This window comes from Caloenas nicobarica, chromosome 9 (genome assembly GCF_036013445.1).
Source record: "Caloenas nicobarica isolate bCalNic1 chromosome 9, bCalNic1.hap1, whole genome shotgun sequence".
Taxonomy (NCBI): domain Eukaryota; kingdom Metazoa; phylum Chordata; class Aves; order Columbiformes; family Columbidae; genus Caloenas; species Caloenas nicobarica.
In genome coordinates, this window is record NC_088253.1 from 18,936,386 (window position 1) to 18,947,424 (window position 11,039).

General features: G+C 47.5%; 1 protein-coding gene across 1 annotated transcript in view; it reads right to left on the reverse strand.

The window, feature by feature from the left end:
• NECAB2 (N-terminal EF-hand calcium binding protein 2) overlaps nucleotides 1–9,721 on the reverse strand; it is an 80,273-nt gene extending 70,552 nt beyond the window's left edge. Inside the window, exons 1-2 of the mRNA XM_065641146.1 lie at nucleotides 9,524–9,721; nucleotides 1,878–1,902 (exon numbers count right to left, since the gene is read on the reverse strand). Of these exons, the coding sequence (XP_065497218.1) occupies nucleotides 1,878–1,902; nucleotides 9,524–9,721 (223 nt within the window). The remainder of the gene's footprint in view (nucleotides 1–1,877; nucleotides 1,903–9,523) is intronic.
• Nucleotides 9,722–11,039: the final 1,318 nt, after the last annotated feature.

The following is an 11,039-nucleotide window of genomic DNA, read 5'->3' on the forward strand; positions in this document are numbered from 1 at the left end:
TAACCCCCACGACCTTGTACATGGTAAAAAACACCAAAATGGCAGCTTTGCCCACTTAGCTGTGTTGGAAAGACATGTTTGTCCGCCCCTGGCAGGCAGCAGCTCCTTCCATCGTGCTGTGGTGAGCAGGGAATACCAAAGCTTCAGGAGCAACTTCCTGAGCTGCTCCACTCACCCATCCTAGAAAAGCCTTAATATTGGCACAACAGCCAAGACTAGATTTTGTACTTTGATTTCTGATTCTCCAGCCCCATCGCAGCCGTTATAAATTTAATTGAGACTAAAACAAAAGCGCGGCATCATTTGGCAGAGCTCAAAAAGCAGTCACTGGAAATAACTACATCAAGACCAGTACGTTAAAGTGCATCCTTTCAAGCTTTGTTCAGCAGAATAACATTTGTTATTGAAAAGAAAAATCACTGCTTTTGATTTCAGCTGCCCTACATAGAGGCTTGTCCTGGAAATTGGAAGGAGGCAGGAGGGAGGCTAAACATGGACTTAGCAAGGAACAGTTTCATAGGTCAAAGTTTGGAGTGGCTTTTTTAACTTCAAACTGAGATGGCAATAACTAAGCACAGATTTTAGCCCCGTATCTGCACGCAACAAAGACATTGACAATTGTCGTCCAAAAACCTCACCAGACCCCTCCTCATGAAGAGCAAGCGGCAGGTTGGGCTTTACGACAAGCTGGCAAGCCCGGCGCTTGGCTCCGGTGGGGCACGCATGCCAGCCAGCAGAAAGCAAGCAGGCAGCATCTCACAGAGGCAGCATCTAATATTTCATCAGGCAAAACCTACGGGTCTCCAATTATTCAACAATTAAGTGCTCAGGAGGCTGCGAAGTGCAACAGTCTGGGTGTCAAGAGCACAAATTTATTTTCCCCTGTAAGCGGCACTTGGAGTGCTCTCCCCCCATGCCAGAACCCCCAGCACTTCCCGTCCACTGTACAACAGCTCGGCTTATCCAAGTAACAATTTTCGATGTCTTATTATGGTGTCAGTTGTTATAACTAAAAGCCCACGTTAACAGGACATTTACTGCTTACATGCCAGCCAGCTCACGGCATCCCTCGCTGCCTTACCCAGCGGCAGTGATCACACCTACAAGTTCTGGCAGAAATCAGGTATCTCCCCTTTAAATCTGGTGGGGAAAAAAACAAAAAACAAAACCAAACTCTCCCCTGTGCTCCTCTGCACAACCCTCCCACAAGTCTTTCTGCAGACACACTCTGGTTTGATGCATATTTAATTTTCTTGTTGTACAACAGGGAAAGAATAGAGCCTAACTCTTGGGATTTTAGCTAGGAGCTAAAATTAAATGGCTACTTTCGTCCCATAACTATGTTATCTCTCAGCAGAACGACTCTCCTTTCAGGATCCCAAGTCATTTAATGAAGACATCTCCATGTTATTCCCCATCTAAGGACAAGACTTGGCTTCAGCAAAATTGTTCAGCTTTCTACAGGCAGAGACTGAAAACACACATCAGTACATGTTGCTCCTCAATATGTGTGTCCAGTCCTTCAGGAACCAGACTAATATTCACAGATCAGGTCTGTGTTGCAAAGCTATTCCTAGGCTACTAAGAGGTGGATCCTCACTTACCATTTAGCTGTCTTTTTTTTTTCCATGTTCTTCTTTTGTGAAATTGCTACAAATCTTGTGGATCTCACCGTGATGACTTGCATACTAGCATCACATCTGCTCTAAGAATATATCTCAGCCAAAGAAACAAAAAAATCTTTTCCAAGACTTAAACAGTATCACCATCAAACCCCGTAAACTGAAAGACATTTAAACAGGTGTTACTATCAGGAAAAATGGTAATACTGACAAAAGTTCAATCAAGAAATGCGAAATACGAATGTACAGACTTACCATTTTTGTCAGCTCTTCTGAAAATCTAGAATTGAAAGAGAGAGAGAAACATTTTTACTATGTTATTTGACTTGAAAGGGTGAAACCCTTAGCACCAGCCCGTGTTCTACCCCACATGATAGACAACCACCTCTGGGGGAGAGCATCAGCAAGTTTGGCTTTGGACTAACTGGTGGAAAAAGAGCTAACTGGCAAAGTAAAGATAACACAAAATGCTTCCAGCATCTCCCATATCCCTCACGGAAGAAAGCCAAAAAACAGGGATCTAATACAAGGCAAAAAACATTAAAAAAAAAAAAAAGAAAGAAAACCTACAGCAGCTGTGCATCAATCCCAGCCAATTTCTCTAGCATCAATAATCTCTTAAACCAAGTTTCACAGTTCTGCATTTCTGAAGCAAATTATTTACCTTTTTTTTTTTTTTTTTTTTTAAAAGCAAGTTTCCTGCGTGGGAAAGAGATTATATTTAGACTTAAAACTACAGTGTGGAGGAACAGCCCCCAGAGAAGTATCAGATAGCCCTTTTAGGGGAAAAAAAATGCAATCATGTGTACAGTAGAATTTGCCAGGGAGAAAGACAGAAACAACTGTCATTTTTCTGACTAGTCTTATCTCAGGAATAGTCCCCTGACACAACACAATTAATAGCAAAAGGCTTGTGCAAGGGCTGAAATTTTATAGGTTCCTGCTAGCACAGGCTTGGCCATAAATTACAAAAAAATTAACATGCTCGTGAACTGGACAGAAAAAGGAAAACATTATCATCGTCTCTTCAGACCTGACCCTATTAATTTGAGCAAGAGCAGTGATTTTGGCTCTACAAAGAAATTTCCCTGCGGAGGGAATAAAAGCAACAGCAAGACAGATCAGAGTCAGCCATAAAATGGAATATCTTATTTTCTGGGTCATAAAATCATTAAAAAAAAAAAAAAATCAAGGGAGAAACTGCTGCACAAACCAAGAAACCCAAGAGACAAATTGAATTTCAGAATACGCTATTTAAGTGAATATGGCTTAATTAAGGAACATTCATAATTCTTTTGCCCAAAGTTCTTCTTAGGCTGCATAAGGCAAAGTCAAAACTGGACGTTCTTGTGTACTTCAGAACAGGCAAACATCCTCTGCTTAAGCCAAACCCAAAGAGTGGGCGTCACTGAGTCCCAGCTTTAAGAGAAGGTCATAAAAACCCTACAAGGATTACAGCTTGCAATCACTCCAAAATTGCTTACTTCTTGGGCTGGCCTTCACTTTTTTTTTTTTTTAGAGCAGTTAGAAGTTTTGGGGGACAATCCTACCTGTCTCCAAACTCATGGACTTCATTGAGGTTAAATATGGGTTTTGAAGGACCGGCCTGTCATGGTTTGTCCGTGAGAAGTCAGAATAAAGCCAGCCAGGACAGGCAGGACCCCAACCAGTGTTGTGGCTTTGGCACATGTCACCCAGCCATGCATGATATGCCCTGCCGGAGTATGAAATATTCCTCTTTTCCTGGCCTGGACGCCCCAACTCCTCGCTCCCCATGAGCACCTCCAGACAAGGCACTTTTCTTTCTAGATGCTGATTATTTCAGGTTTGTTGTTTGTTTGTTTTTCATTGCCACGTCCTTCGATTACCATTCCCACTGCTTTGAAACAAATACACGACACCAAGTCTAACACAGAAACAGCGATGTCTATTTTAAGGTGCTGTGGGAGATCAGCACCCCACTAAGCATAACTGTCAGAGAGAAAAAGGAAAGCAAAACCGATCAGTAAAATGTAGCTTAAAGTGGGAGAAAGGCCCAATCTGCAGCACTCTGTGGAGCCACCAACCTTGCAATGAATTCCTGGAGGAAGGGAAGGGAAGGGAAGGGAAGGGAAGGGAAGGGAAGGGAAGGGAAGGGAAGGGAAGGGAAGGGAAGGGAAGGGAAGGGAAGGGAAGGGAAGGGAAGGGAAGGGAAGGGAAGGGAAGGGAAGGGAAGGGAAGGGAAGGGAAGAGAAGAGAAGAGAAGAGAAGAGAAGAGAAGAGAAGAGAAGAGAAGAGAAGAGAAGAGAAGAGAAGAGAAGAGAAGGAGAAGAGAAGGAGAAGAGAAGGAGAAGAGAAGAGAAAGAGAAGAGAAAGAGAAAGAGGAAGAGAAAGAGAAAGAGAAGAGAAACGTAAGAAATGTTAAGAAACTGAAGTATTTATGTCCAGCTTCACTAAATGAACTTTTTAGTGCTTTAACTCCTGTGGATACTCCTAGAAAGTATGACTATTTGTATAATAAATGAACAGGTTGATGGAAGATAACATCATCTATGTTACCTACCAAGGTTTATTCTACAGGACCAAGTTGGTTAGTTTTTATCACTAATCAGCAAGATTTATTCTTCCAGCTTAATTGGACTACCTAAAATTTGCACACACAAAAGAATTTAAAACAGGACTCCTGGAGGGAAGACAGTTTAAGATAAAGTCATCTGTCAACACAGGCAGTAGGTCAAGGTAAGAACACTGGAATGAGCATCAGGAGGCTGATAAAGACATAATATACCCTGTGATAGCTTGGTAATGCTGCTAAAAATGCTGCTTCTGTGAAGACCCAGGATTTACGCTCTAGCTCAGCAAACAACAGTGCTCTCCCACGCACAACCTGAAGATGCCCTCCATTCAGGTCTTGAATGAGTTGTTCTACTGTGGGAAGGATGTGCTGTGCTTTTCGTAAGGGAAAGGTGTAAGATCTGGTGATAGAAGGGAAACCACAGCCTCTCATCACAACTTCTCGACAGACCGGTGGGGCAAATTCCTGAGGCCAGCTCAGTGCCAGGCTCCCAGAGAGCTCGGGGCAAGGAAAGCTCCAACCAGCCCCAGGAAGAAAGGAATCGTAGAATAGTTTGGGTTGAAGGGACCTTCAAAGGTCACCCAGTGCCACCCCTGCCATGAGCAGGGACATCTGCACCAGCTCAGGTTGCTCAGAGCCCCGTCCAGCCCGGCCTGGGATGTCTCCAGGGATGGGGCATCCACCACCTCTCTGGCCAACCTGGGACAGTGTTTCATCACCCTCGGTGTACAAAATTTCTTCTTCACATCCAGCCTGAATCTCTCCTCCTTTAGTTTAAAACCATCACCCCTTGTCCTATCACAACAGGCCCTGCTAAAAAGTCTGTCCCCATCTTTCTTATTGGCCTCTTTTAAGTATGAAAAGGCCACAATAAGGTCTCCCCTGATAAGCAAAGATGCTCTGTCGTCTCCAACCTAAAGGCTGCAAGCCAGTCAGCCCCGCAGTCGCTCTCTGCAGGCTTGCAGTCACTCCATCCGTGCTACTCAGCAACGTTGCTTACACTTAGTCAAGGCAGCAGCCCTGGAGGTCAGCAAGAGTGGAGGCGATAAAATATTGACGAGAAATGCTCTGTCCTGCCAGGCCCTCGGCGGCGATTGGCTTCCCACGTCTCCACCCCAGCCGAGGACCATCCCTGTCAGCCAAGGGCTTCTCAGAGCAGGAGCCAGCAGCACCACAAAGCCTCACCAGGGACGCTCTTTCCGCTCCATCACCCCCAGTTTTCCAACCGTCAGGGCAACGTGCCGCTTTAGGATGGTAAATGAGAAATTATCCAGTCCAAAAAGTACTACAGCAACCATCTCCCCCGTCAGCTATGCCTTAAACCTATTAGGCAAGTCTCCTGAAGCACAGGCTAAATCACATGGTGAGTCCACAGGATGCTCACAATATGGGCCAGATTAACTCATTTTATAGGATTTACACAGGTAATGCATGCAGTTTGCTGTCTGCAGCATGCTTATTACATTTACCTGGTGTTTAGATGAATATAAAATCTATTTTATTTAAAGCAAGGAGCTTCTGTCAAGATTTCCAATAGCTTTTTTTTTTTAATGCATATTTTCGCTGTACTCTGAAACGGCTACTACAGATATTTGGCTGCCAGAAGCAAGCAATTCAAAATGCTAGTGGTAATAAGAAACTTGGGAAAAAAATATGGTTTCAAATTTAAACATTCAGTTCTGCCTTCTCAAAGCTCCTGGATGAAAATGTGTGACACTGGAGGCTGCATAATGGAGGTTTTCTCAGCAATTTTATTAAATTCACACAAATACTCCCTTAACAAGCCTAAAACTCATTACAGGGTTTGTAGAGTTATAATCCCTTCAGCAGGTTAATATGATGTTGATTTAAAACAGCGTGCAACTGAACTAGAATTTTGTTTTTCATCATAATCTTCGTGCGCAATTGAGGACAAACAAAATCTAAGTCTCCTGGGTAAGGAAAGCCTGCAGATGAGAAAGCATTCAGATAGCTAGTTATACCTGAAAACCCAATTATTCTGTTCACTATATTCCTACATTCCTGTTCTTTTCTGTTCCTCTCCCTACAAGTCTTGATACCTCATTTGGAGTTGAGACAAAGTTTTATATCAGGTATTGCCTTTAGCTCTCTAACTCAAGATACCAGTAGGAATTTCCTCTCCTACAGCTCTTTCTGGTAATAACATGAGAAAATAATGAACCGAAGCTTTGCAACTTTGGACTACATCTTTAGACATCATCAGGCAATTTTAGCTATTTTTTTTACACTCAGGAACCTATGACCTTGAGCTGAACTAGTAAACATTATTCAACCTTTTTTAACCCTTTACCTAAAAGGACACAAGTAAAATAAAGGAGAAATACTGAAAACAGCCCTAAGTTAAGATTTATCCTCCAAGTGGCAGTAGCCCTGTTGATGGCAGAAGACATCTAACCCCTTTGCCATATTTTGTTCTTCCTCAGCCCTCAGTTTTGTCTCACAACACTGGTTTTGTTCCTTTGGTGGAAAGGGTGTAGGGAACTTCATGCTGACCCACCAGGTGCCCTCACAGTCTGGAGGAATCAAAACAAGTGTGTCAGGGATGGTTGAGTCAAAAGAAAGGCAGAACAGAAGAGGAAGAAAAAGTGACTAAGGTGCCATCAGAGCCGTCTTATCTGCTTCCTAGCCAAAACCAAGCTTAGCTCTCCTTCCCCAGCCAGCAGTGAACTGCCCACACCGGACACCAGCTCATGTGAACGTGTTAGTAAAATCCAAAATCTTACAGGTCTTTTACTTCATCCCCCCGCACTGAGGAGCCACACTGCTGCGCGGCTGGGACTCGCTGCTTCCCCAGCACATCCACCTAACGCAAGAACGTGAATGAGTTAATCAGAAAACCTGTTCTCATCCCTGAGGATGCGGTGGGATCCCTGTTACTTTCCTGCTAAAGTGTGAAAATTAACCTCAATGTGCATTAAACTCTTTGTATGAACGTGGGGGTGTCACAGTGCACTTGAAGAGCCTATTACAGCGAAGCCCCAGCTAAAATTGATGTTTCTATTGTAACGGGAGAAAAAGGAGAGAAGCAAATTCTAAGCAAAGAAGAAGAAAAACAAAACAAAAACCACAACACCACACAACCCAAACCTCAAACCTTACATTTCCAGCACCCATTTCTACTTTCAGCAAGTGAGAAAGGGCTCCCAGTCCCATTGTGAAAGTGAAAAAGGGTCAGGAGCTGCAAATCCAGCTCTATTGTATTTCCCACTGGTTAAGCCATTCTGAAAGTTCATGGCTCATTTTCTCCGCTCAAACCTCAAAGTGGAAAAAAAAAATCTATTTAAAGATAGTAAAGTTGAACAGATAAAATAACATTTTGGTGGGAAAACTTTGGTGTAGAAACTTAACATTTACTTCCCAATTGCCTTTATGTTCTGAAGCCCAGATTTCAGATTGTTGTAAAATTTTGGTAATTTCAGGACAGGTAAAAAAAAAATAAATGGACTTAAAAGACGGTATGAGGTGCATTTGTCCTTTCAGTTTCCCCACGAAGCAGCATTCCCACAGCTGCCCACCTGCCAGCCCATTTCACCAGGCACAGCCACCCACTGAGTGCTCTGCTCTCCAAGCTGCTTTTGGCAGCTCAATAGATCCAGCAGAACTGGTTCATTCAGGGAACTGAAACACCTATCAGCCCACGGTGCTCAGAGGAGTAACGAGTTTTGGACTTGACAGTCTATGCCAATGCTCATCAGGGATGTGGTAAAAGATTCAGCAAATTATTTAGAAAATGCAAGGGCTCACCTGGATAAGCTACTGTTGCCTAACTCCAAGGAGGCTGGCAAAGAGCATGAAGTTATCCTTTACTACAGCCAATGCCTCGGTAGCTTATTTTTGTATTCACTACATTTTATTAAAGCTAGGAGATAGCAAAGCTGAGGATCTACGTGTTTAATTACTAGATGCTGTAAAAAGACCGTGTAATTACACCGTTTGCACTCCGGTTGATTCCACCCCATTTTCCCAATTCATTTAAGCGCAAATAGCCTCATTAGGTCCCTAATCAGAAAGTCTATAAATACCACAGCCGAGGCACTAAACACACCCCTGCCTGCCCCTCCCAACCTAGTCCCACACACTTGCAGGCTTCCAGGACCACCCTGCACAGACCCTCACAGCTACAGCCCTTCAGGGACTGGAGTCCAGGACCTGGGGCAGCACCTGGGTACACACCTGTGCCCAGCTAACTCAGGGCAACCCATACTACAAGACTGAAATGTTTGCAGGACCTGGAGTCCTGCATCCCCATCCGGTCAAGCTAATACCAGAATTAAGGATCTACAGAGCATCCCCACCCCAGCTGGTTGAAGGGATGTAGGACCTGTGGAAGGGGCTGCAGGACCTGGCATGCAACCCCATGCCCAGCCAGTCCAGGGGGTGCAGAAAACAGGGCACACCCCCATGCCCAGCAAGCCCAGAGGTGCAGGAACTTCACAAGGGGATAAAGGATACAGGCAGCATCTTCATGCCCAGCCAGTCAAAAAAAATGCAGGACCCAGGCTGCACCCTCATGCCCAGCCACTTTGTGAGTGCAGGACTCAGGGAAATGGCTACATGATCCCAACTGCATCTCCATGCCCAGCCGGTCCGGGGGATGCAGGACTAAGGTGCACCTTATTCCCAACTATCCCAAGGTGTGCAGGGCAAGCGGGTGCAGGACCTGGGCTGGAAGCCCATGCTCAGCCAGCCTAGGGGTGCAGGATCTGGGCTGCACCCCCACACCCAGCTAGTCCGGTAGATGTGGGACCTGGGCTGCACCCCGTCCCCAACCGGCCAAGGATGCAGGATCTGAGGAATAACCCCGAAGCCAAGCTGGTCGGGGCATGCAGGACCCGACAACTGGGGTGCAGGAACCGCGGTGACTCCCTCGCACATGCAGCCTGCGGTTGCAAGATCCGGGCAAGCGGGCACGGGAGCCGGGGTGCAGCCTCTTGCCCAGCGGTCCGGAAGATGCTGGACCCGGGCGCAGTCCCGCGGATGCAGAACTCGGGAGATAACGCCGATCCCGAGCTGGTTGGATGGGTGCAGGACCGGGCAAAGGGATACAGGACCTGGACCAGGGGATGAAGCAGCTGGGCTACACTCCCACGCCCAGCCAGGACCCGCGCAAGGGGATCCAAGTACCAGGCTGCACCCCCACGCCCACCCAGTCGGGGGTTGCATGACCCAGGGTACAACCCGTCCCCAGCCGATCCGGGGGGTGCAGGACCCGAGGAATAACCCCGATCCCGAGCAGCGCAGGAGCCGGGCAGGGGCAGGCGTGCGGCTCCTCAGGGGTGCGGGCCCCGGAGTGCACCCCAGGGCTAGCACCGCGGGGACCACTCACATCGAGGATGACGGAGGTGCCCTTCCTCTGCGCCGTGGCGGTGCCCGGGGTGAGCAGCTCCCGCTCGGCGACGCCCTTGTCGCTCATCCTGGCCACCACCCAGCGCAGGAGCCCGTCCAGCCCGCGGAGCGCCGGCGGCGGCTTGCGCAGCAGCCTCTGCACGCCGGCCCGGCAGGAGCGCGCTGCCTGCTCGCACATCGCTCAGCCCGGCCTCATGCCGGAGCCGGGGACTTCCCCCGCCGCCTCCTCCTCCTCCTCCTCCCACAGACACACGGCGGGCAGCGGGCAGGGGTGGGCCCGCGGGGGGGACCCGGGCGGCCAGGGGGCTCTCGCAAGCCGGGGGGGAACACTTTTAGGTGGGGGTAGGTCACCCCGGAGCAGCCCCGGTGGGTGTTGCCTGCGCGCTCTCACCCCCACACAGCCCTCCCCGCTGAAACACTAAGCAACATTTTACTCGTTTTCTGTCTAAAAAGAGTATTCCTCTGGCATGTCCTCTCCCCTCTGCAACCCCCCTACCCCCACAACCGATTTTAGCAGCTTCTTGTAAAGACAGCAGAGAACAATTTCTTGCTGGGAAATAAAATTCGCTCCCAACCCCCTACCCCTACTCCAAAAAGCCCCTGTAAGACAAACGGCCAGCGATTCCAGCTGGGGTATTGCAGAATTCATCGCTGCAGAGTTAATCACCGTGCTCAGCTGGACAAATATTTCTCATCCTGTAATTCTGTATTAGGAGGATATTCCTTTGTGACGCTCCTGTGCTCACCTACACAGGTCAAGATCTGCACTTGCAGCAGAGGTACTAAGTCTTCTGGCCAACATGACACTAAATCATTCCACTTCCTCCTCCACACTTGGGAGATGCTCTCAGTTTGAGTTCAGACCCAGAAAAGCACAAAAGCCAGAGAACTCCAACCCAGACCTTCTTGGATGGTCCCTCACAGCACTGGAGTGGACACAGGCTCCAAATGGCCTTTCCCCCCTGCCCACCCACAGCAGCCAGGCCCTCTCATTGGCCGCTCTAGGGGACCTTTGTGCCCCACAGGGGCCATGTCCCCAGATTTGAACATCTCTGACATAGGAGTCAGCAAGCCCAGCACCCCTGTGCAAGCGTTACACACTTCCCACACTGATCCTATGCCTGATCTAAAAACTAGGAGCAGCATGATTGCTCCAAAAGGCCTGGCCAGCTACTGCTTTAAGAGTAAAATAACCAGCAAAACGTTATTTTTTAAATCAAGCTTATATATTGCAGTGCACTAGAACCCAAACCCCCCAGCCGACGCTACCTGGAGGTATTATTCAGCCTCTTTTTCCTAACCACTCATCTTTATTCAGGCAAATTAGGGTGAAACTTCAGAGCGGGAATGTGCATTTTCCTCTCAGCTGCTGCTCAAAGAAAAGTGAGTGGGAGCCCAGTTCTCTCTGCTGGAGTATGTGGGTAATGGCTGGAGGCTTTTTCAAATAGATGGGGCAGAGAGAAGCACAGCAGCGGGCCAGGACGCCTGTGGGCTGA